Source organism: Bufo gargarizans, chromosome 3 (assembly GCF_014858855.1).
Source record: "Bufo gargarizans isolate SCDJY-AF-19 chromosome 3, ASM1485885v1, whole genome shotgun sequence".
In the NCBI taxonomy this organism is placed as follows: Eukaryota; Metazoa; Chordata; class Amphibia; order Anura; family Bufonidae; genus Bufo; species Bufo gargarizans.
Window position 1 is genome coordinate 209,551,120 of NC_058082.1, and position 24,371 is coordinate 209,575,490.

A 24,371-nucleotide genomic window follows, 5' to 3' on the forward strand; every position below is an offset into this window, starting at 1 on the left:
GGCCCTTATGGTCTTTCCTGAGCTGTCGTCTGAGGAATCAGAGTCCGGATCAGATATTAGCTCCCCTTCATCTAGATCAAATGCCACATCAGAGGTAAAGGATCTAGAAAACATGGTAAAAAAAATGCAGTAAATACGGCAAAGGACTCTGCATCACAATCCCCACGATTGTGATGCAGAGTCCACAGCCATATTTACCGCATTTCCCCCTCCCCCATTATGGAAGCGCTCATTAGTATCGGAGGAAGCAGTGAAGGATCTGTACTCACTGCTTCCTGGTCCTTAGCTGTGCAGTGGCTGCGCACAGCGTGAGGGCGCTCTGTGACCTCACGCTATGTGCGCCAGTTCACAGCAAAGCCGACAGCAGGAGGAAGAGGATCGCGATGGAGGAGAGGCGTGGTGGCATCCAGCGCGATCCTCCAGCGCAGGAGAGGTAAGTGGTTTATTTATTTTGTGATCTGAGACTGGGGGCTGCTGAATAATGGCTGGGGGCTGATGATACATATGGCTGGGGGCTGATGATACATATGGCTGGGGGCTGATGATACATATGGCTGGGGGCTGATGATACATATGGCTGGGGGCTGATATGAGGCATAGGGGCTGGCTGATATGAGGTCGTATTAACATTGGGGGTCTAATTGGGGCTGTCAACTAAGGTCTGATTAACATTGGGGGTCTGACCTGAGGTGTAATGAAAATGTATTTTTTCTTACTCTAAAACCTAGGTGCGTCTTATAGGGCGAAAAATACAGTACTTCTTCCTTTATTATAGCTCTTATGGAATCAAGGAAGGAAGGTGACTCTTCTGTGACCACCTTTTCGGTGCATTTTGGACATAAGGATTTCTTTGTTGTGGAGGAAAAAGACTTCCTACAGATGGTGCACTTTTTGCATCCCGTATCTCCACCAGCCGGCTTAGGTGTCATGGTCTCTGGGCCCTAAGAATTAAATTAAAAAAGAATTGTAGGGCCAGAAAAAAAATGTTTTGGACCATCACCTACACCAGGGACAAACACCACAGTTCCCATGTAAAAAATAAGCAAAACAAGACTGTTGTGCATAAATTTAAAAGGTACCCAGGAGTGAAACTTAGTCTAGGATACACAATAAGTCCCCACTGGGGAGGAGGCTTACCGGGCTGAGGGCAGAGGTAGCGGGATCTCCAGGTTTCCTTGTTGCATCCGTGTCCACCGGGGAAAGCATGACTGCTGGCGGTGAAGGGTAGCTTCTGACTGGGAAACTCTCACCCCGTTTAAATCTCTGTGTGTGCTGCGCCACCGGAAGCACATGAGCACGAGATTCTCTTGCCAAGGAGAATCTCGCCTGGTGACATTAAAACGCCAAGATCCCACGCGATCTCCCCTTACCTGGGAGTATTATGGCACTCCAGGAATGGTTTCCACGCATCCCGAGGACAGGAAACAATGAATGAATAGGTAAGGGGAGGAAGCCTTTTAAATCATGTCCTTCTGCTTTGTTTCCTGTCCTGGGGGAGGGGACACCCTCCTGTAAGTGCCGTTGTGGAGGCGCTGGGGAAAATAAGTATAGTACACTAATGCAGTCAAATTCAAAGGGGTTATTCCATGATTATCGTAAAAACTAAAAATCATTTAGGACATTACACTCTTTAACAAAGCTGCCCTGTACCTTACATGGATCAAGAGATCTCCCCATGTATTGCTCTGCCAGATGTATTTGAAGCTAGCAACTCAGCAGGCATGTTCTTTCTGCTGCAGCTCTCTCCCTATCACAGTTCAGGGGGAGTGTCCTTTCTGCTGCAGTTATTTTCCTGTCATTGTCACAGCTTCTAAAAGTAGATAGGGCTGGTGGCAGCTAAATGATGGAACTGAGCATTTGTGACCACCTCAGCAAGGTTACTGAGGTGGACAAAGAAATAAGAAAAGTAACAAACAACAGGTGGTGCTACACATTTTACTGACTGAGGGGATATAATACATTTTAATTACATGCAATTTCAAAAGTATTCAGATCCAGGTTCTAGTTTGAAATATGTAGAATATTTTTCATGGGACAACCCTTTTAAAAATTAAACTAAAAAACAGAAAAAAGTTTTGCCAAACTTAAAAATCTTGTTAAAAAGAAATTCTCCTGACGTGTCTGTGTTATTAAAGGCTATGTACACCATTGGCGGCAATTTCTTATTTTTTTTACTACAGCATTGTATTTATTTTGAGGCAAAAAAAAATAAAAAAAAATGTAATTGGTCTTAATTAGACATTTTGAGCCCTTTTCTCTGTACAGCCTTGAGATTCTCTAGTAGCTGTTCTGTATTTTTACTGTGTTCCGTCAGGCAGCTCAGCTGATGTGCTCCTTATCTCTAACCTCCTAAACACTCATTATAGCTCAATTCTTATCTTACTAACCTTTTAGTACTTTAGAGATAAGGTTTATTAGATGATGGCACACAGTATGATTCACACAGCTATACAAACAGCTAATACTTTGTTAAGGGTTAACGGCTGAATAGGATTAATAAAGACTAATTTTTAGCCCAAAAGGAGTACAATGCAATCATAAAAAACTGCCCCCAAAAGTCTTTAAGTACTTGTGTTTCTCTATTAAAACTGCAGCACGCTGTACTTCCCAGTCCCATAGATGTGAAAAAAGCGGTGGTCCATTCTCACAGAGGGCTCCAGGACCTCCATTTTTATGTGCTGGGGAGATTAGATGCTTATCCTCGATCAATGACTATAAAGTTATATACACGCAGACCTGTCACTAAAACATTGGCCTACATCATTTTCTAGTAAGCGTACCTTGGGTTTTACAGGAGCAGGTTTCTTCTCAACATTTTGGGGTTTTGGAAACTGCACAGTTTGGGAAATATCTTTGCTTTTCTGAACTGCATGGAATGAGTGCTTTCTCTAGAAAACAACGTATGATCCACATTACCAAATTACAATTTATTTAAATCGCCAATAATAGCACCAGGAAACAAAAATAACAACTCACCTGTAGGTTTTCTAGACGAGACTGAACCTTCTTAGCTTGACTCTCCAGTTTCTTATTTTGCTCACTAACTTCGTTCAGCTGAAAGGAACAATTAGAAAAATGAGTGAACTGAAAAACTAGACAATCACTAGGTCTATGACTTGCAGCGGTTTGCTGTGTTTCCAGTATGAGACCACAATGGCATGTCAGGAGTATGCAAGTAAAATCCTCTAATGATAAGATATGTCACTTTTTGTCTTGGAAATGCCACCTCTTCTTTGTCATGAAAAATGCCTAACTAAAAAAACAAATCTTAACACCGTTATGCAGAAGACTGGGGCCTTACAGAAAGAAATCACCCAATCACAGTACTTCAAGGTCATGGATACATGTTACAGTGCTACATAGGTGTCCAATGATTTCCATGACAGGTCTCATCACAAAATTTCTGTTATTGGTATTCTGGCTGCAGTTTATGCAAAGACATGTTAAGGTAGTGTGTCATCAGTTTTATGGTGTCCTAAGTAAGGACAGAATTAACCAGTGATAGATGCCCTGTTCTGCTAAAATCTGTATTGAACAGCTCCAGGACTGGAGTTGTTCAATACAGTGCCCAAGCCGATAAGTGCTGATCTTCATGATCCCCTGTCTCCATCCTCGCTGCTGTCTGCAGAAGACCTGACCACAGGCCTGATCTCCAAGTATCTAGAGTATCAGAGGATCATTTGACTGAGCATTTTCTGCCAGGCCCAACTATAGCTGCACACTACAGCCGGCGTGCTATTGAAGCAGGAACATGCTTGACAAAGGGCTACACAAGTACACTAACTTATTCAGCTCTGAACCCGGACAACCCCTTTAAGAAGTGGCAATATGCCCCAAAATTGAGGCAGAAATTTTTGCCAGAATTCTTGATCCAAAGTAACTTTGATACAGACAGATTTATCTTCCATCAACCACTGTGATAAATCTGGCACATTTTTTGGGTGTCCAGTCTGAGTTTACCCTAAACAGTATTAGTACTTCTGCCCCACTGTCTAAGACAATCTGTTACTCTGTAATGTCGGATTTTGTGTGCATACAGTTGATTGTAGAGTGCTGTAAAATGTGCTAGGACTACATAATTAAAGATATTAATATCATTATCTGGGGAGTCTGGTCTAAGTTTGCACTGTCTAAAGGTTTAGCCAAGTGTGTATGTGTTTCAAAGGGGAGAGAGAGGAGAAGACTGCAGCCAATCTCCTCCTGTGGAGGGTTATCTCCCAGGGGAACAAAAGGATTGGGCACTGCAATTCAACATGTCTGATCCTTCTCTGCCCTGACATTAACTGGGGAAGAGACGGGCTCTCCCCATACACATTCGATTGCCAGAGTCTCCTACACGGACAAGAATCTAGCGTGTAAATCTGCCCTTTTGTGTACATTTTTCTTCACAAATCTGAATGAGCAACTTATTGTTTAGTGGCTGAAAACAGAGTAAATGTTTGCATTCAGGAAAAATTAATTTTAAATAATCACATATTCCATGATGGTAACACGGATTCTGAAATAAATCATATGTGCAAAACATAGAATTAGGAAAATCAGTCTTGCCTGCTTTTTTAAGGTGTCATTCATCTCCTTTAAGGTATCAAAAGATGACTTCAATCTTTTGTTCTCCTTGATCTTTTCTTTGAGGGCATCTGACAGCTGTTTCACCTGTACATCGTGCTGCTGCAAAGAAACAACATATTGCATCATAAGTATTGTTAGTTATAGCGAATAGTGTTGAGCGAACTTGTGGTTTCAAGTTGGACTTACAAGGTTCGGGTTACCTAAGAATTCCGTTATGGATTTCGCTGTCATGGTCCGTGGTAGTGGAATCCAAAACGGAAAAGTTCACTCAACACTAATAACGAAGTAATGTTTGCTTACTAGAAAGACCTACGTCAAGGAGCACACACTTTACTGTAATACAGCCAACAACATTTTCTTACTCTCAACAACAATCCAAAAATATTAGAATATGAAAAAAAAAAAAACGTTTGGACCGGTACCTTCATTTTCCTAAGGACATGTCAAACACTATTAGATCAATCTAGGCAATCTAGATGGTTATTATGAGCAACTGCTCCCCATTTTGCTTGTATTTATTGACATCATTTTCATGGAGAGAACTGGATGCTGGATACTATATAGTGCTTGCTCAACTGGGTGCAGCATTTTTAGTTCCTCAACTGCCCATGCTCTGTGGACTGTACACTGCTTGCAGGACTTTGTGGCGGTCTGTAGTCCGCTTACAGACCCCTGACCATTCAAACTGCAATAGAAATGACTTAGATTCTGAAGCTGTGAGGTTAGTAGATTTGCATCGCCCCGGATCATTTACAATCGTACGTATATGAGGACTTAGCTCTAAAAATACTGTTCCTATTAGTGAAGAGTGTATTTCAATAGTTTAATTGAACGGTGTCTGCCAAAAGCAGAGGGTGACAATAATCAAGGCCAAACTGAGTCGGCCCAGTCGGTGCCGTGTATTGCACAAAATAAGCAGCTAATAATACACGTAGCCCGATGGACCAATGTGGAACAGTTTAAAGATCTGTACCGCTTGATTTATTCTTGAAATGGTTTCAATATGTTAGAACTGGAGAATGACATACCTTTTATTTTGGGACATATGGTATTAGAATGCTGTTTGATGTGCCCTGTATAAGATGTGTTACTCAACTTGTTAGTCACACTACGGAAACTATGCCATGTTCAAAGAAATCTATTACAAGGTTATGAAAATCTATGAACACATAAAAAACTAAGCGAGAAGCATAAGGGTTGTAATAAGAACGCTTAGACGAGGTCCTCTGCGTGTAAGCGTGGACTGCAGGCTACTTTAATAACTATACATAGAACCATTTTATTTCACTGTATTCATTTTAAAGCCTCTAAAAACAGCAATGTACTAAGAAATAAATGGCAACGTATTTAATACAACTGCTCATCTACAGTTTACAGGCTGCTGTTAGAAGGTATTGGTTCTCCTTGTGGAGATCCACCTGGTGTAGGCGACTTCTATGCAAGATGGCAAAAAGTGTTCAAATTAGCCGTCACTCCAAAAGGAAGAAAACTCTGTAGTGCCACCTACTGGTAGCTACTCCTGAACTGCGCTGCTTTTCATATGTGCCGCCCCCCCCCCCCCCCCCCCATCTGTTACACCCTCTGTATTGCAGTCTTTACTTTTACAAGATTTTGATTAACCAGCATTACAATTTAGGCCTTATGCACACAACCGTATCCGTTTGGTGGTCTGCAAGTCATGGATCCACAAAATATGGATGCAGTTCGTGTTGAATCGGCATTTATCTTTTATTTTTTTGTGGAACCGTTGAATTCAATAGGTCCACGGTCTGCATTTTGCGGTCAAGAACAGGACATGTTCTATCAATTTGCGGAACAGACATACGAATGCAGAAAGTATGCTAATGATCCGCATGTCCATTCCGTAAACAGATGTTGGCAAAATGCGGACCTAGTACCCATTGAAAACAATGGGTGCGCAAATAAAAAACAGATGGCGCAAGGACAACATCCGTATTTTGCTGATCCGTGATTTGCGGACTGCAAGATGGCTAAGGTCATGTGCATGGGGCCTTAGGCTGAGATAGATGCCACAGTAAAGGAGAAGATACGTAAAAATATAAATCAAGCAAGACCCAGATGAAAACCATGCTGCCAGATGACTGGAGAGTGCCATCATTACTGCCTGACAGTTGTGCCAATTAGTACAAACACACAAACTTACCGAAAAGTCAGACCATTGGCTCCTAGGTGGCTCTCTGTGTAGCAGACGTTATCAGCCCTGGAGCACAGTTATGTACATACGGTACGTGGAAAGACTAACAAGCACATACCAAAGCAAACCCAGCATGTAAGAGAAAGGCGAAACCGCAAAACAAAAGCTAGAAAAGAAAATGACCTCTTTCATTATTCGAAACTTCTCATGCACAGTGTCCTCCACATCTTTTATCTTGCTCAGTGTGGCCTGGTGCTTCAGAAGCATCGCCTCCTTTTCTGCTAAACGCTGCTCTCGCCTCTTCAACTGAAGGGAGTATTCCTGCTGCGATTTTCTTTCTTGCTATACAAAGCAGAAACGCGCACGTTACAATCAGTTTGCATGCACAAACCAAACAATGTTAGTAAGGAGATTTATCCCCAGTAATAGGGGATAAACTTCTCCAAATATGTGAGTAAAATGTTCTTAAATATGTGGGATAGCCTCTTTAAGGACTATTAACGGCAGTACTACACGAGTAGGAGTCCGGATGGGTACTTTTCATTTTCATATGGCCCATCTGTTCGCCCACTGTGCAAAGCTCCCTATAATAGACTGTTCGGACTGCTGACAATCAATGTATTTTGCATTGTCCCAGATTTAGGTCATCCCTGTGTGGTAAGGGTGTTTTTAAGTACTGATTGGTTCTGTCCCCTTTAATATTCTGTGTAATGATATTCCTTAGGGATAGTTAGATCATAACCATCCTCCATTGTGCTCAGGCCAGATTCCTGAATGGTTATCTTAGAGACATGCGTGCTGCACACTGGAGAAGGGGCTGAAAGCTATAACTCTCGTTTGCACTGACAGTTGGCAGTCCACTTTAACTTCATTCTAGGTAGGATGAATTGATCTATTCCTATCTCTTCACTGGGGTGTCGTCCATGTGCTACGGCATGGCGACCGGAGTCCCACCCCATATTGTAAGTGTTGGCCAGTGATTGTTATTTACTATTGTCTATTTGATTTGTCTGTTTTACCTTATATTTAATCGAACTTAGTAAATATATTTATTCACTTAGCCTGCATAAGCTTATTCATTCTCAAATATTTTGAATTCACATTAAAACATCCCTAAAGAAGTCCTACTTGCAGTTTACATACTATTAATGGTAGTACTACATCAGTAGGAGTCTGGATTGGTACTTTTCCTTATTATACTGCCCAATGTTCTCCCATTGTGTGCTGTCAAAGTTCCCCAAAAGCAGTAGATCAGACAATTTGCTAGTTCAGGCACTTACCTAGTTTTTATTCCAACCTCAAGAAGTCCTACCTGCAGTTTTAGATGAATTTTTGACAGCTCTTCATATATATCATGAATCTCACAAGGTAAAACATTTGGGCTCTTTAATACAGAGTTTTGAGGCTTCCTCATATTCTGTTTAGAACCAGCGGCATCACTCATTAGAAAGGATGGTTCAGTAAATGAGTTCGCTGTCAATTCGGATGGCAAAGTAACATCTACAAGAAAATAAATCACAGCCTCTATGATAAGTGGCACTACAGATACAAGACACTGCTGTCAAATGTGCATTACTTGTCCTGGTTACCTGTTTCTGTATACAAATGGGTAATCGAATCCTGAAGCGGGAACACCTCATCGTCAATGTGTTCATCTGTGATCTCTAGTTGGCTGTAATCATAAAATAATCAATCCAAAATACGTCATGTAGGGTCTTCATTTTATAAGACCAATGCAAGATTAAAATTGTAAAACACTAATCCACAATTTCTGCGAAGTGATAGAATGGAAATATGAAATAATACATCCAATACAAATATCATCAACCATATGTATATCCTTTTCTACTTTGGTGCAGATAGAGACATAAGTAAGAATCCCTTACTAGGGAGGAGGAGTGAGTTGCTGAAGGGAGACAGAGGCAGAGTCATACAGAGATGTTGCTGCTGAACGACCTAGGGCTGGATTCATAGCTATACCACCCAGTACTGCTGTACTATGTTATCCATGGTGTTACAGCTTCAAGGAGTGTGCTACAAGGAGACAGGGAAGCAGGATCTACTCTTCTCTGTGTGCGCTGTGTATGGGAGACATCACAGCAGCTAGCCTCCAACCCACTTACACAGGGACAATTGGCAATTAGAGACAGAGACTGCAGAGGGGAAACTGATGATAAATTCAGAATATTGATATGTACATACAAGGTGGATACACTGTGGAATTGCAAGCAGAAAATGCACAGTGTATTACCGTACCAGAAACGTTTTACCAAATCCCATCTACATACTGCCTAAATAATATACAGCACAAATTGATCTAGCTGTGGATTTTAAATCTGCAGCATGGCAATTCACAGTAAATCACCGTTTGAGAAGCATAGGGCAATATCCAGTGCAAATCTGCAGCTAAATCTTCTATGTGTGTTAGTCATCATGCACACACGGCTGCTCATTCTGAGATATCACCTCAAACAACAGGTACGTTATAGGGCAGGGATCAGCAAACTTCGGCACTCCAGCTGTGGTGAAACTACGACTCCCAGCATGCACACGTGGTTAGATGTTTTCAGAACTCCCATAGAAGTGAACGGAGCATGCTGGGAGATGTAGTTTCACCACATCTGGAGTGCCAAAGGATGCTGACCACTGCTATAGGGTATGTTTTAAGAGAATGTAAATTGCCGCTGAAAAATCCACTGTGGATTGTGCTACAAATACGCAGCAAAACTTGCAATGATTCATCAGTAAAATTGGCATTCGTTACATGCGGACTGATTTGTGGCTGATTTTGCTGCTGATCTCCTTTAGATATCACCCTATGCATTGCAAAAAATGGAAACCAGGTTGAAAACTGTGCAAATTTGGGCTGATTGCAATGGCAAAGCGCTAACTTAGAAAATGTGACCTGCCTTCAGCGTAAACCATTTCTGTGGTTTACCTATTGTAATCACGAATCCTCCTTAGCAAGTCCCGAAGAGCTTTATTATAATGCTTCTTCTCAAGGTGGGTCACAGAAGGAGACGCTGGCTGCAAAGACATCCTGGAGTCTGCCATCGGACTGTCCAGATGAACTGTACAAAAACATCAAGAATTATAAAGGAAAATATACATTGTGCATTTCAAGCAAACCGCACAAAAAACAGCAGGTAAGAGATATCGCTGCTGCCGAGAGACCACCAGTCTGACGGCACAGTGACGTGTATTCTTCAACAAGGCCTCCCTGCTGACCCATTCCTGGTTGCCTGCTCTTGTTCACTGACACCTTTTCAAGTTAAAGGGAACCTGTCACCGGGATATTGTGTATAGAGCTGAGGACATGGGTTGCTAGATGGCCGCTAGCACATCCGCAATACCCAGTCCCCATAGCTCTCTGTGTGCTCTTATGGAGTAAAAAAAAAAACAAATTTTATATTTATATGTAAATGCACCTTAGATGAGTCCTGTCTCCTCCATGCTTCAGAGATGAGCCCAACCACGCCCACTGTGAAGGAGCCCAGCACTGCCCCGCATCCTCCGAATCTCCTCCTTGCTCCCCGAAGTCACAAAGCTAGAGTGCCGTAATCTTGTGATGCGCAAGCTAGCTCGCACATTGTGAGATTATGGCGCTCTAACTTTGTGACAGCGGGGAGCAAGGAGAAGATTCGGAGTATGCGGGGCAGTGCTGGGCTCCTTCACAGTGGGCGTGGTTGGGCTCCGGAAACGTCAGTCACAGCTCCTTGGGCTTCTTTACATATCTATAAACTCGTTTTTTACACAATAAAAGTACACAGAGCTATGGGGACTGGGTATTGCGGATGTGCTAGCGGCCATCTAGCAACCCATGTCCTCAGCTCTATACCCAAAATCCAGGTGACAGGTTCCCTTTAAATGCAACTGAAAAGCCACAGCACTTTGACCTCCAAAAAATGAAGCTTGCTGCATCCTGACGAGGAATCATAAATATTCTGGAGTCTAATACATATGCAACCCTTTCCCTGCAGTTTTTCCATTGCTTGAGAATACAATATGAAAGCCTGGTTACCGCCAAAGATCTTTCCAGCAATAAAAGCAGCGCATACATGCACACGGGTTAATATTGCTACATATGAATGCACCCTACACACATGTGTCTCAGGACTTATAACCTGGAAGAGTTAAAAGGCTTTTCTAAGATTTAAAAACTGATGAACTAGTCTCTGTGTAGGTCATCAGCATCCAATCGGTGGGGGTACGACAACAGGGACCCCCGCCGATCAGCTGTTATAGAAGGCACTGGCGGTCCTGTGAGTGTTGTTGCCTTCCTCAGCTCACCATGTACATCGCTGTGCTTGGTATCGTCCTCAGCACCATTCACTGCATATAGTCCATGAGACCAATGAACGTGTTGTTACTGGCCTAGGGAAAGCTAAGAGCAGGCCGCGACGCTCACAGGAGCGCCTTTTTACACAGCTGGACCCCCACCAATCAGTTACTGATGACCTATCCAGAGGAAAACCCCTTTAGATTTCTCCTTGTAGAGATCACCAAGTTGGCACAGGTAATGCTCCCTGCCGGGAACTAAGTAACCCAGCTCTTATCTGAGAAGACAAAAACTGGCTGGAAGGCTACCCTATGAGGAAACATCTAGTCCTTCAAACAGGCCTTAAAACAAAAATTTGGGATTATAAACCCAAACCAAACTCTTTTCCACAAGAAAAAGACATTCATCTGCAGACAGCGGTTATGTTTTTTTTTTAACCCTCGCCAGTGCAGAGCAGAGAACTGGTTTGGCTGGATTAGATACCTTTGACGTGGGACTGGGAGAATGAAGTTTCTCCTTGTGGACACTGCCAAGCTGGCATTATGGTGCCTTCACACAAAGAGGATTTTGCTGCAGGATGTTCAGTGACTGAAAATCATTTCCATTGACCTGAGTGGGGCTTGCAAAAATCCACGTGTCTCATTCAAGTGAATGGAACTGATTTTCAGTCGCGGAAAATTCTGCAACAAAATCGGCACTGTGTAAAGGCTCTTTCAGTGTTTTAAGGTCCATTTTTTACTGATCTGTTGTTCCGTTTTTTGTTTCTGTTGTACTTCCCTTTGCGTATGCCATATACAGTAATTACATAGAAAAAATTGGGCTGGGAATAACATTTTCAATAGATGGTTCCTCAAAAACGGAAGGATACATTTCCGTATGTGTTCCGTTTTTTTGCAGACCCATTGACTTGAATGGGGCCAAGCACTGATTTGCGGACAAGAATAGGACATGTTCTATCGTTTCACCATACGGAAATACTGAAACAGAATGCACATGGAGACACTTCAGTTTTTTTTTTTTGCTGAACCAGTGAAATGAATGGTTCAGTATATGTACCGCATACTGAACTAAAAAAACGGCCAGTATACTGAATGCAAAATACTGTCGTGTGCATGAGCCCTTATAGGCTAAGCAAGGCTCCCTAGGGGGAAAAAGGAAATGTACATAAGCACTAGGGCTGCACGATATTGGAATTTTGTGCGATTGCGATTAGGGCCCTAAAAATTGCGATAACGGTATGCGATGCGATATTTTAAGGGAATTGTGCTAGAGGTCTATTTGCTTGGATTTTCAAGGCAAAAGCACACACAAATTACTTATAATGCAGAAATGTAGTTATGCTTAACTCAAGAACTGAAATGCACAGTGTTTTTCAAAATAAAACATCTTTTACTAAATTAACCCCTTCCCGACCGCAATCTGTATATATACGTGAAAGCTGCACATACCCCGTGCAGCTACCACGTATATATACACATTCTGGCAGCTCTTTAATCCAAGCGCTGCAAAGCGCTTGGATTAAAGCTTCTGACCCTGCCCTGTATGCAGTAATGCCGGCAAGGGACCAATCAGAGTGGCCCCTTGCCGGCAATCGATCCGACTAACCAATCGGATCGCGGCAGTGTTAAAATGCCGGTTTCAGGCTCTGATCTGCGCTCTGCAGATCAGAGCCTGAAAGCCGATAGTGTTCCTCATGCCCACTCCCCCACCCCCGATCTGTGCCGCTCCAAGCCCTTGGTGCCCCTCTGATCTGTGCCCCTCTCCTGCGCTCATCTCCTTCCTGCCCTGATGGCATGAGATCCGCCCCCTCCCCGCCCCATGCATTAATTTTCTAGCCGCCCCTCCTGCCCCGTTGTAGTCTGTACCCCCCGACCCCGCCCCCTTCCAGCGCTGCCCCCGATTCCCCATTCTGTGTGTGATGGCGGCTCCATTCCTGAGCCGCCGCCATCAGCTGAGAGTGTCAGCTCTATGCTGACACTCTCCTGTAACCCCATAGATGCTGCGGTTGCAGCATCCATGGGGTTAACAGAGGGAGGGAGCTCCCTCTCTCCACCATCGGGGCTGCAGCGCTGTGATTGCAGCACCCGATGGTTGCCATGGCAACCGGACGCTTTCCATGGCAAAGGCGTCCAGTACTGCCACCTACAGGCAATCTGGAGGTATTATACTTTGCAATGCAAGAGCATTGCAAAGTATAGTACAACTATCAGCCCCACTGGATCTTCAAGATCCAAGAGGGAACTGATAAAAAAATGTGAAAATAATAAAAGTAAAAATAAATCAATAAATAAATAAAAAAAACGACATTGCCTTTTCCTATAAAAAAATTAAAATATAAATTAAAATACACATATTAGGTGTCACCGCGTCCGTAACGACCGTCTCTATAAATATATCACATGATGGACCCCGTCCGATAAACACCATAAAAATAAAATAAAAAAACAGTGCCAAAAAAGCTATTTTTGTCACCTTACATCACAAAAAGTGCAACAGCAAGCGATCAAAAAGGCTTATGACCCCCAAAATAGTACCAATTAAACCGTCACCTCGTCCCGCAAAAAATGATACCCTATTTAAGACAATCGTCTAAAAAATAAAAAAGCTATGGCTCTCAGACTGTAGAGACACTAAAGGATCATTTTTTTGGTTTCAGAAATGCTATTATTGTGTAAAACTTAAATAAATAAGAAAAAGTATACATATTAGGTATTGCCACGTTCGTAACGATCTCAATAAAACTATCACATGACCTAACTCCTCAGATGAACGCTGTAAAAATAAATAAATGAAAACTGTTCCAAAACAGCCAATTTTTGGGTCACCTTGCCCCATAAAGTGTAATAATGAATGATCAAAAAATCCTATGTACCAATAAATACCTCAACACTTTCTGCAAAAAACGAGCCCCTGCACAAGACGATCGGCAGAAAAATAAAAAAACATATGGCGTTCAGAAAACCAATCCAGCACAATCTACCTTCCAAAAACCGTATGGCATTCCTTTCCTTCTGCGCCCTGCCGTGTGCCCGTACAGCAGTTTACGACCACATGTGGGGTGTTTCTGTAAACCGCGGAATCAGGGTAATAAATATTGAGTTTTGTTTGGCCGTTAACCCTCAATGTGTTAAAGAAAAAAATATATATAAAATGGAAAATCTGCCAAAAAAGTGAAATTTTTAAATTTCATCTCCATTTTCCTTTAATTCTTGTGGAACGCCTAAAGGGTTAACAAAGTTTGTAAAATCAGTTTTGAGTAACTTGAGGGGTGTAGTTTCTACAATGGGGTCATTTATGGGGGTTTCCACTATGTAAGCCCCACAAAGGGACTTCAGACCTGAACTGGTCCTTAAAAAGTGGGTTTTGGAAATTTTCTTCATGAAGTACAATGTGTCACGAGAAAACAATCTCAGAATGGTGTGGATAAGTAAAGTGTTCCAAAGCTATTACCACATAAAGTGACATGTCAGATTTGTTAATTTTGACCTGGACACTGGGGCTTCAATGACCCTTGGTCATGAAAGGTTTAAATAACATATTTGCATTACTGCAAAAGTACAAAATACAAAACTTGCCATTTTCTTAATAGCACCGCACAGAACAGATAAATAAAAGAACATTTGTTCATTAAAATAACGACTTGCCTCCAGCCCCTCCTCCCTCCCCGCACTGTAACTGATGTATCGCCGGCCGCGCTGTGCAGCATAGCGGCCGGCGATACATCCGTGTCAACCATCGCTTTATAAGGCGCACTGCCATTTTCCCCCCACTTTTGGGGGGGAAAAAGTTTGTCTTATGAAGCGAAAAATATGGTAATATAATTGCTGCATTTTTGGGTCGGCCAATTGGCGATTGCGATATGGCGATTAATTGCGATTGCTTTGGCGATATATTGTGCAGGCCTAATAAGCACTTATCCCAGAGGACAGCGCCAGGCTCTCTAGCGCCACCTACCTTCAGTGCAGGGAAGGTATTGTTTGGTGCTCTGCATTCACTGTGAGAAAAGACAAACACAAAAAGATTAGAAATCACTAACTAGGCTCACATCCAGGGGATCAAAAGATGATGCTATCAAATTAACATAAATTTTGATGGCCAAAATTAGCATATTAGCCGTTTCCACTGTCAGGTCTGCCAGGGAGTTTCCCACATCCCCACGTATTATTATCTAGTCTTAAAAATAAAAGAAAAGCAATTCTGCTAATCACATGACACTGAATGCAATTACCTGTTATCTGCACATTGTCTCCAAGCACTGGTCATGTTTATACTTGGATAGAAGAAAGTTGATCTGCGCTCTAGATTATATTTCAATCACAGCGTTCCAGGCACTATATACACGGCTGTTGTGCAGCCGTTCCGTGCATTAGGCACCGCAATTGCGGTCCTCAATGCACAGGCAACATCCGTGCAGCAGGCCGGACCCATTCAACTTGATTGGGTCCATGGTCAGTCCGCACCGCTAAAATATAATGACATGTCATATTTTTTTGCAGTGCGGAACAATGGAAAGAAACACCACTGAAGCACTCCGTAGTGGTTCCGGTCCGTGACTCCGTTCCGCATCTCCGGAATTGCGGACGCGATGCGGGGTGCACACGGCCGGCAGCCGTGGATTGCCGACCAGCCATTTGCGGGCCGCCCAACGGCCGTGTGCATGAGGCCTAATGAATAGACTGGGCTGTGCTATAATGTAGCATATAATGTCATATAGCTCCCATTCATTTCTAAGGGAGTTATGGAGACCACATAGTACAGCCTGCTTGGCCGTTTCCACAAGGTCAGACTCAGACGAGCGAGTTCAATGCTGAAACATGCCGGTGTGTAAGCGTCATTTCCCGTTCTGACCTCTGACAGGATAGCACGGCATTATAATGATTTATAATGCTGTGTGTCCCTGCCAGATCACAGATCTACTGAACTGTTCTGACATAATGTCGTGAGTGGAATTCAGTAGATTCACGGTCTGGCAGGGACACACAGCATTATAAATCATTATAATGCCGTGCTATCCTGTCAGAGGTCAGAACGGGAAATCACACTGCCACACGCAGAGAGTTTCTCACATTGATCCCGCTTGTCTGAAACTAGCCTAAGGGTGCATTCACGCAAATGCAAAACGCGGATCTGCAAAAACATACGGATGACAGATCCGTCTGATGTCCGTGTTGCATCTGTTTTGTTTTTTTTTGCAAACCCATTGTAACAATGACTATTCTTGTCCGCAAAACGGACAATAGGACATGTTCTATCTTTTTTGTGGGGCTGCGGCATGGACATGGGATGCGGACAGCACACCGTGAGCTGTTGCCATTTTTTGCAGCTCCATTGAAATGAACATGTCTGCATCTGATCTGCAAAAAATGCGGATTGGATGCGGACAAAAAAATGCAGTTGTGTGAATGGGGCCTAAGGACAAGTTCATATCACTGTTTAGCTTTCTGTTCGGATTCATCAGAAGAACCAGGAAAAAAAAAAACACAGATCCATTATTTTGAGCGTAAGGCTTAGGTCTACACGACATTTGTCGCACAACTATTTTTATAATGGTAGTCTATGGTGTCGCATTTAAGATGGATTTTTCTGCGACTGTCGCGTCACAGTATGTCGCAGTGCGACACCATAGACTACCGCATGCGCAGTGAATGTCCGACCACTTCCCTGCTCAGACATCTCCACTGCGCCTGCGCCGATGACGTCATAGTGCTCCGAGGAACAGGCGCAGTGGAGATGTCTGAGCAGGGAAGTGGTCGGACATTCACTGCGCATGCGCCGAATACAGACGCGCACGACGCATGCGCGAGAATTTGTCCGCTTGATCGCATCCGGGGGAGATGGGCGGGCTGGAGGGACGCGCTGGGCGGCGGCATTTTGTGAAGGTAGACCGATCCTCTAGGTGCTAATGACGCCCCCATAGCACCTAGGGGGTCATTAGCATATCAATATAAGTTCTTTTTTTTAGCGAAACGGCTGCCCCAAAAGCTATTATATTAGGATTGTTTGGCAGAGCAGACACTAGCGGATCGCTGAAAGCTAATTATGTGGAAACTAAGTGGTAGAAACCCCTTAATGACCAGGCCACTTTTTACACTTCTGCACTATACTACTTTCACCGTTTATTGCTCGGTCATGCAACTTACCACCCAAATGAATTTTACCTCCTTTTCTTCTCACTAATAGAGCTTTCATTTGGTGGTATTTCATTGCTGCTGACATTTTTACTTTTTTTTTGTTATTAATCGAAATTTTTGCAAAAAAATTAAATTTTTCACTTTCTATTGTACATTTTTTCAAATAAAACTACATTTCTTTATACATTTTTCTCTAAATTTATTGTTCTATATGTCTTTGATAAAAATAAAAAAAATGCAATAAGTGTATATTTATTGGTTTGGGTAAAAGTTATAGCATTTTACAAACTATGGTGCAAAAAAAAAAAATTTACGCACTTTGACTTTCTGAGCACCTGTAATGTTTCCTGAGGTTCTACAATGCCCACAGTAGAAACACCCCACAAATGACCCCATTCCGGAAAGTAGACACCCTAAGGTATTCGCTGATGGGCATGGTGAGTTCATGGAAGTTTTTTTTTTTTTGTCACAAGTTAGCGGAAATTGAATTATTTTATTTTTCTTACAAAGTCTCATATTCCACTAACTTGTGACAAAAAATTTAATTTTACATTAACTCACTATACCCCTCACGGAATACCTTGGGGTGTCGTCTTTCTAAAATGGGGTCACTTGTGGGGTATTTATACTGCCCTTGCATTTTAGGGGCCCTAAAGCGTGAGAACTAGTTTAGAATCCAAATGCGTAAAAATGCCCTGTGAAATCCTAAAGGTAGTCATTGGAATTTGGGCCCTTTTGCGCATCTTGGCTGCAAAAAAGTGTCACACATGTGGTATCGCCGTACTCAGGAGAAGTAGGGCAATGTGTTTTGGGGTGTATTTTTACATATACCCATGCTGGGTGAGAGAAATATCTCTGTAAAAGAAAACTTTTCTCTTTTTTTATACAAAGTTGTCAATTTACAGAGATGGATCCGCAAAACACATACAGACGTTCGCTGCTGGCAGGCTGTAGATCAACTTCTTAGCTGCACGTCGTTGTGAAATCTCGGCTCTCGCGAGATGACGCATCGATGCGTCAATGAAGAATAACCCGACCGGCCGCCTGCAGGACGCATCCCTGCATTAGGCGGTCAGGATGAGGTTAAAGGGGTATTCCGGTAAAGTAACTTAATTTTTGAAAACCTGCATTAAGGCTGCAAGCTGTGACCCAACCAGAACCCACTCCTATACATATAGCCAGAGTTTCCATGTACCTTGCGCTCTATTTGTCTAGCTCCTGCGTGAGCCTGCAACACACAGAGTATCATGGCGCCTATAAACTACAATCCCCACAATCCCTAGTTTTCCTGCTGTGAGTGTTGGTGTTTACCGATTGGCTGCCTGATATGCAGTGCAGTCACGCCCCCTCTACTCAGTAATCACCAGCACACTGAGGCTGGTTTCACAAGGGCGTTGCAGGAAAAGATGCGGGTGCGTTGTGGGAACATGCGTGAGTGCAAAACATTGCAATGCAACGCGTGAGAAAAATCTGCATGTTTGGTACCCAGACCCGAACTTCTTCACAGAAGTTCGGGTTTGGGGTTGTGTAGATTGTATTATTTTCCCTTATAACATAAAATAATTGCATTTTTAATACAGAATGCATAGTACAATAGGGCTGGAGGGGTTAAAAAAAAAAATATATATATTATTTAACTCACCTCATCCACTTGTTCGCGCAGCCGGCATCTCTTCTGTCTTCTTCTGTGAGGAATAGGACCTTTGAAGACGTCACTCCGGTCATCACATGATCTTTTACCATGGTGCTGGATCATGTGATGGACCATGTGATGAGCGCAGTGACGTCATCAAAGGTCCTATTCCTCACAGATCATCAAAGAAGACAGAAGAGAAGCCGGGCTGCGCAAACAAGTGGATGAGGTGAGTTAAATTATTATTTATTTATTTTTTAACCCCTCCAGCGCTATTTTACTATGCATTCTGTATAAAGAATGCTATTATTTTCCCTTATAACCATGTTATAAGGGAAAATAATAAACATTGGATCCCCATCCCTAGCAACCGTGCGTGAAAATCGCACCGCATCCGCACTAGCTTGCGATTTTCACACAGCCCCATTCACTTCTATGGGGCATGGGCTGCAAGAAAAACGCACAAAATAGAGCATGCTTTGATTTTCACTCAACGCACAAGTGATGCGTGAAAATCACCGCTCATGTGCACAGCCCCATAGAAATGAATGGGTCCGGATTCCGTGCGGGTGCAATGCGTTCAACTCACGCATTGCACCCGCGCTGAAATCTCGCCCGTGTGAAAGGGGCCTTAGGGTACTTTCTCACTAGCCGGCACTCACTTTCCGGCGCTGAGTTCCATCCTAGCGGCTCTATACCAGAAAAGAACTGATCAGGTATATCCCCATGCATTCTGAATGCAGAGCAATCCGTTCAGTTTGCATCAGGATGTCTTCAGTTCAGTCTTTTCAACTGTTCAGGACGGAGATAATATTGCAGCATGCTATGGTTTTATCTCCGTGCAAAAAAAACTGAAGATTTGCCTGAATGCCTGAAAGGCATTTTTTTTTCATGAGAATGTATTCGTGCCGGATCCGTTCTTGCAATGCATTTGTGAGACGGATCCGCATCTGTTCCTGCTTGCCGGATCACTGTGCCGCAAGTGTGAAAGTAGCCTAACACTCCCTTTGTTTCACAGGACATTTAGCTAGAGAACTGATAGCAACACACTGAGCATGCTCGACCTAACAAAGGCTCGGAACTACAGGTCGATGCCATGGTAATTTATGAGGAAACACAGTGGGTATCAGAGGAAAAAAACTACTTTAATAACTACTAAACGGTAAATATGTGGACATTATTTTAGGTAATTACTGAATTAGTCTAAAACATAAGTTATATTTAAGGTAACCTGAATACCCCTTTAAGTACAGGGGGGGGGGGGGGAGAAAATGTAGGACTTTTTGGTCCACTCTTTTTGGAGGAGCGCCTATCATGGAGCCCTTATTTATGAGGCCGCTATGACATTTTGTATACTGCAAAGAAGATGAGGATTCTCTATGCACTAAGGCTCTGTTCACACTACTGGAGCCATGATCAGTATGACAGAGCTGACAATAAATGAACATATATGAAGTTATGTCACTGGAGCTTCCCAGACAGCTCTAGGAACACAAGAGACCATATGTGGACAGTGAAGAGAAGCTTCTAGGGACACAAGAAACCACATGTGGACAGCGTAGAGAAGCTTCTAGGAACATGAGACCATATGTGGACAGTGTACAGAAGCTTCTAGGAACATGAGACCACATGTGGACAGCGTAAAGAAGCTTCTAGGAACACGAGACCACATGTGGACAGCGTAAAGAAGCTTCTAGGAACACAAGAGACGACATGTGGACAGCGTAAAGAAGCTTCTAGGAACACAAGAGACCATATGTGGACAGTGAAGAGAAGCTTCTAGGGACACAAGAGACGACATGTGGACAGCGTACAGAAGCTTCTAGGAACACGAGACCACATGTGGACAGCGTAGAGAAGTATCTAGGGACACAAGAGACCACATGTGGACAGCATAGAGAAGTATCTAGGGACACAAGAGACCACATGTGGACAGCATAGAGAAGTATCTAGGGACACAAGAGACCACATGTGGACAGCGTACAGAAGCTTCTAGGAACACGAGACCACATGTGGACAGCGTAGAGAAGTATCTAGGGACACAAGAGACCACTTGTGGACAGCGTAGAGAAGCTTCTAGGGACACAAGAGACCACTTGTGGACAGCGTAGAGAAGCTTCTAGGGACACAAGAGACCCCATACGTGGACAGCGTAGAGAAGCTTCTAGGGACACAAGAGACCCCATACGTGGACAGCGTAGAGAAGCTTCTAGGGACACAAGAGACCCCATACGTGGACAGCGTAGAGAAGCTTCTAGAGACACAAGAGACCCCATATGTGGACAGCGTACAGAAGCTTCTAGGGACACAAGAGACCACACGTGGACAGCGTACAGAAGCTTCTAGGGACATGAAAAGACGCTTCCCCAGGCAGTTCTAGGGACACAAGAGACCACAGCGGCACATGCATGGATCTCCCCCACTGCCGCCCCCCAACCTCCCCTCTTCCTGATATGCTACAAACGATGCTGCGGTCCCGGGAGAAGCCTGGTAGATGCCAGGCCTGGGTCATGGCACTGTCCTCTGCCTCTTGTGACTACTGTCCATGGTGTTACTGGAGCTTCCAGTGCACATGTTCAGCAGGAGCCAGTTATGGACACCTGGGCACAGCGCTATGACGTCATACTTTACTACACCTTTCTATCGGTGGAATCCTGATATACTCCGGTCGGACATAGGACAGATGTCACCCTCTGGCCGCCGGAGTGTACGTCAGGATGATAAACGTACAGAAGGACACAGTATGAATCCTGACCTGCACTACATTTCCCAGCATACATGTCCATAATGGCTCCTCTGATGAGGAGCCAGGGTCACTACGCTGCTCAGTGCAGCATGGAGTAAGTGACATACTAGAAGGACATGGCCACCATGACAGGAGCCCATACATCCAGTCAGGAGGCCTCGGCCGTGTATTGCTGCACTGTCTCACTCCTCCGCCTCCCGCTGTGCCTTACTTTACCAGGCTCTGTATCCCGCTCATCCGCTCCGGTATAACACCATAGACACGTGACGTCATCAGCGGGCCCACCAGCGACAGGAAGTGCTGCGGTTAGCTCCGCCCCGACGCTCGGTGGCCATGGCAACTAACTGCCCGCTGCACAGGGCTGAGACATGGCGGCTCAGCCTGGATAGTAGGGCAGACAGCCGCAAGCTGCAGCCTGTATGGGATTGAGCTCTGTTCACATTGATAAGGCCCGCCTCATGCACACGACGTATTTTACAAGCCACAAATTGCGGATCTGCAAAATACAGATACTGTCCGTGTTGCAGCCACATATTTTGCGGACCCGTTGAACTCAATAGGTCCGTGGTCTGCATTTTGGAGCCAAATTTAGAACACATTCTGTGCATTTGCAGAATGGACATACGGGTGTGGAAAGCACCTGGATCATCCGTATTACACTGTTGTGTGATGTAGAGCTCATGCGCATGACCGTATGTTCAGTCTGCGTCCAATCCACATTTTTATTTTTTTTTGCGGATCGGATGTGGGTCTTTTCATTCATGGGGCCGCAAAAGATGTGGCCATCACACTGTGCGCTGTCTTCATCCTTCATGCCCGTTTTGCAGACAAGGATAAGATATTTCTGCAGGAGTAAAAACTAAATTGGCATGGACACAACACGGCCTGGATCTGCGGTTCACAGATCTGCAATTCGCGGACCGCAAAATAGATACAGTCATGTAGGGATGAGCAAGGCGAGCTTTGGATCCTAGATCCGAAATCTCTGCTCAAAACTACGGTTTAAGGGCTCGTTCACACAAACGTTTTTTGTGTTCCGTATACGGGCCGTTTTTTGCTTTCCGTATACTGAGCCATTCATTTCAATGGTTCCACAAACAAAAATGGAATGTACTCAGTATGCATTCCGTTTTTCCGTTCCATTCAAAGATAGAACATGTCCTATTATTGCCCGCAAATCACGTTCCGCGGCTCCATTCAAGTCAATGGGTCCGCAAAAAAAAAAAAACGGAACACATACGGAATGTACTCTGTATGTCTTCTGTATCCGCTCCGTTTTTCCAGAACCATCTATTGGAAATTTTATGCCCATCCCAATTTTTTCTATGTAATTACTGTATACTGGATATGCTATACGGAAAAACAGAACCAGAAAAACTACTGAAACAAAAAACGGATCCGTTAAAAACGGTCCGCAAAACACTCAAAAAGCCATACGGTCGTGTGAACGAGCCCTAATGCTGTACAGAGATCAGTCTCCGTACAGCATCAGGGCTCATTCACACGACCATTTTTCAGGTGCGGAGCTATTCACTTCAATGGGGCCGCAAAAGATGCGTACAGCACTCCGTTCAGTGGCTCCGCAGAAAGTCATGTCCTATTCTTGTCCATTTTTGCGGACAAGAATCAGCATTTCTATAATGGGCCGTCCTTTCCGTTCTGCAAATTGCGGAAGGCACACGGGCGGCATCTGTGTTTTGCGGTCCGTAAAACAAGGCACGTTCGTGTGCAAGAGGCCTTAAAGTCAGTTATTCCCAAAGTCTCGCAAGACTTCATTGAATAACTTCAGTATTTGATTTTTAAACTTAAAATCCATTTTAAAACTTGGATCGGAACTCGGCTTTGGTTCCGACTGGTATCTCAGTACCAGCGCCGTACATGTATGGTGCTGGTGTGGGCTTTAAACATGGTGCCTGCTCACGCAGGCGCCATAGCCGGCAGGTCTCTGCTGGCCGTGACTGCCAATAATACCGAATGCGGCTGTTACAGCCTGCAGGGTGAAAAGCCCAGAAGAGCCATTCCAGGTTATGGGCTCATTCACACAAACGTGTGTTGCCGTATTGCGGACCACATTTGCAGATCCGCAATACACGGGCACCTTTCCGTGTGAATTCCGCATCTCGGATGCAGACCCATTCACTTCAATGGGTCCGCAAATCCGGAGATGCAGAACGGAATACTATAGAAAGCACTAGGGAGTGCTTTGTGGGGTTCCATGCCTCCGCACCGCAAAAAGCTAGAACGGTCGTGTGAACAAGGCCTAAGGCCCCTTTCACACGAGCGTGACGGATTAGGTCCGGATGCGTTCAGGGTGCGTTCAGTGAAACTCGCACTATTTTGCAAGCAAGTTCAGTCAGTTTTGTCTGCGATTGCGTTCGGATGTTCAGTTTTTTCTGCGCGGGTGCAATGCGTTTTGATGCGTTTTTCACGCGCGTGATACAAAACTGAAGGTTTACAAACAACATCTCTTAGCAACCATAAGGCTGGGTTCACACCTGAGCGTTTTACAGCGCGTTCCTACGCGCTGTAAAACGCACAACAGGCAAGAACCAATGATTCCCTATGGGAATGGTTCTCACCTGGGCGTTTTACAGCGCGTACGATCGCGCTGTAAAACGCCCGACGCTCAAACAAGTGCTTGAGCTTTTTTTTGGGCTTTGTCGCGCGTTCCCGCACATAGAAATTCGGGAACGCGCGACAATGTGTGAACGCCAGTCTCTGTATGCGCGATTGTAAACGCCCGTACAATCGCGCATACAGAGCGCTCGTTTCCGAACGCTCAGGTCTGAACCCAGCGTAAGTGAAAAACGCATCGCACCCGCACTTGCTTGCGGATGCAATGTGATTTTCACGCAGCC

The 24,371-nt window shown here is 44.0% G+C and overlaps 1 protein-coding gene across 4 annotated transcripts in view; it reads right to left on the reverse strand.

Annotated features, from left to right (window-relative positions):
- Window positions 1-21,798, reverse strand: part of CCDC138 (coiled-coil domain containing 138) — a 40,500-nt gene extending 18,702 nt beyond the window's left edge. Inside the window, exons 1-9 of one of the 4 annotated variants that reach the window (XM_044285271.1) lie at window positions 21,725-21,798; window positions 14,958-14,997; window positions 9,663-9,795; window positions 8,314-8,396; window positions 8,037-8,224; window positions 6,908-7,066; window positions 4,549-4,665; window positions 2,977-3,054; window positions 2,781-2,888 (exon numbers count right to left, since the gene is read on the reverse strand). In XM_044285271.1, coding sequence (XP_044141206.1) covers window positions 2,781-2,888; window positions 2,977-3,054; window positions 4,549-4,665; window positions 6,908-7,066; window positions 8,037-8,224; window positions 8,314-8,396; window positions 9,663-9,795; window positions 14,958-14,994 — 903 coding nt within the window. In that variant the 5' untranslated portion in view covers window positions 14,995-14,997; window positions 21,725-21,798. Of the gene's footprint in view, window positions 1-2,780; window positions 2,889-2,976; window positions 3,055-4,548; window positions 4,669-6,907; window positions 7,067-8,036; window positions 8,225-8,313; window positions 8,397-9,662; window positions 9,796-14,957; window positions 14,998-21,724 lie in introns of all 4 variants that reach the window. The other 3 variants (XM_044285269.1, XM_044285270.1, XM_044285272.1) reach the window with 3 other exon arrangements.
- Window positions 21,799-24,371: the final 2,573 nt, after the last annotated feature.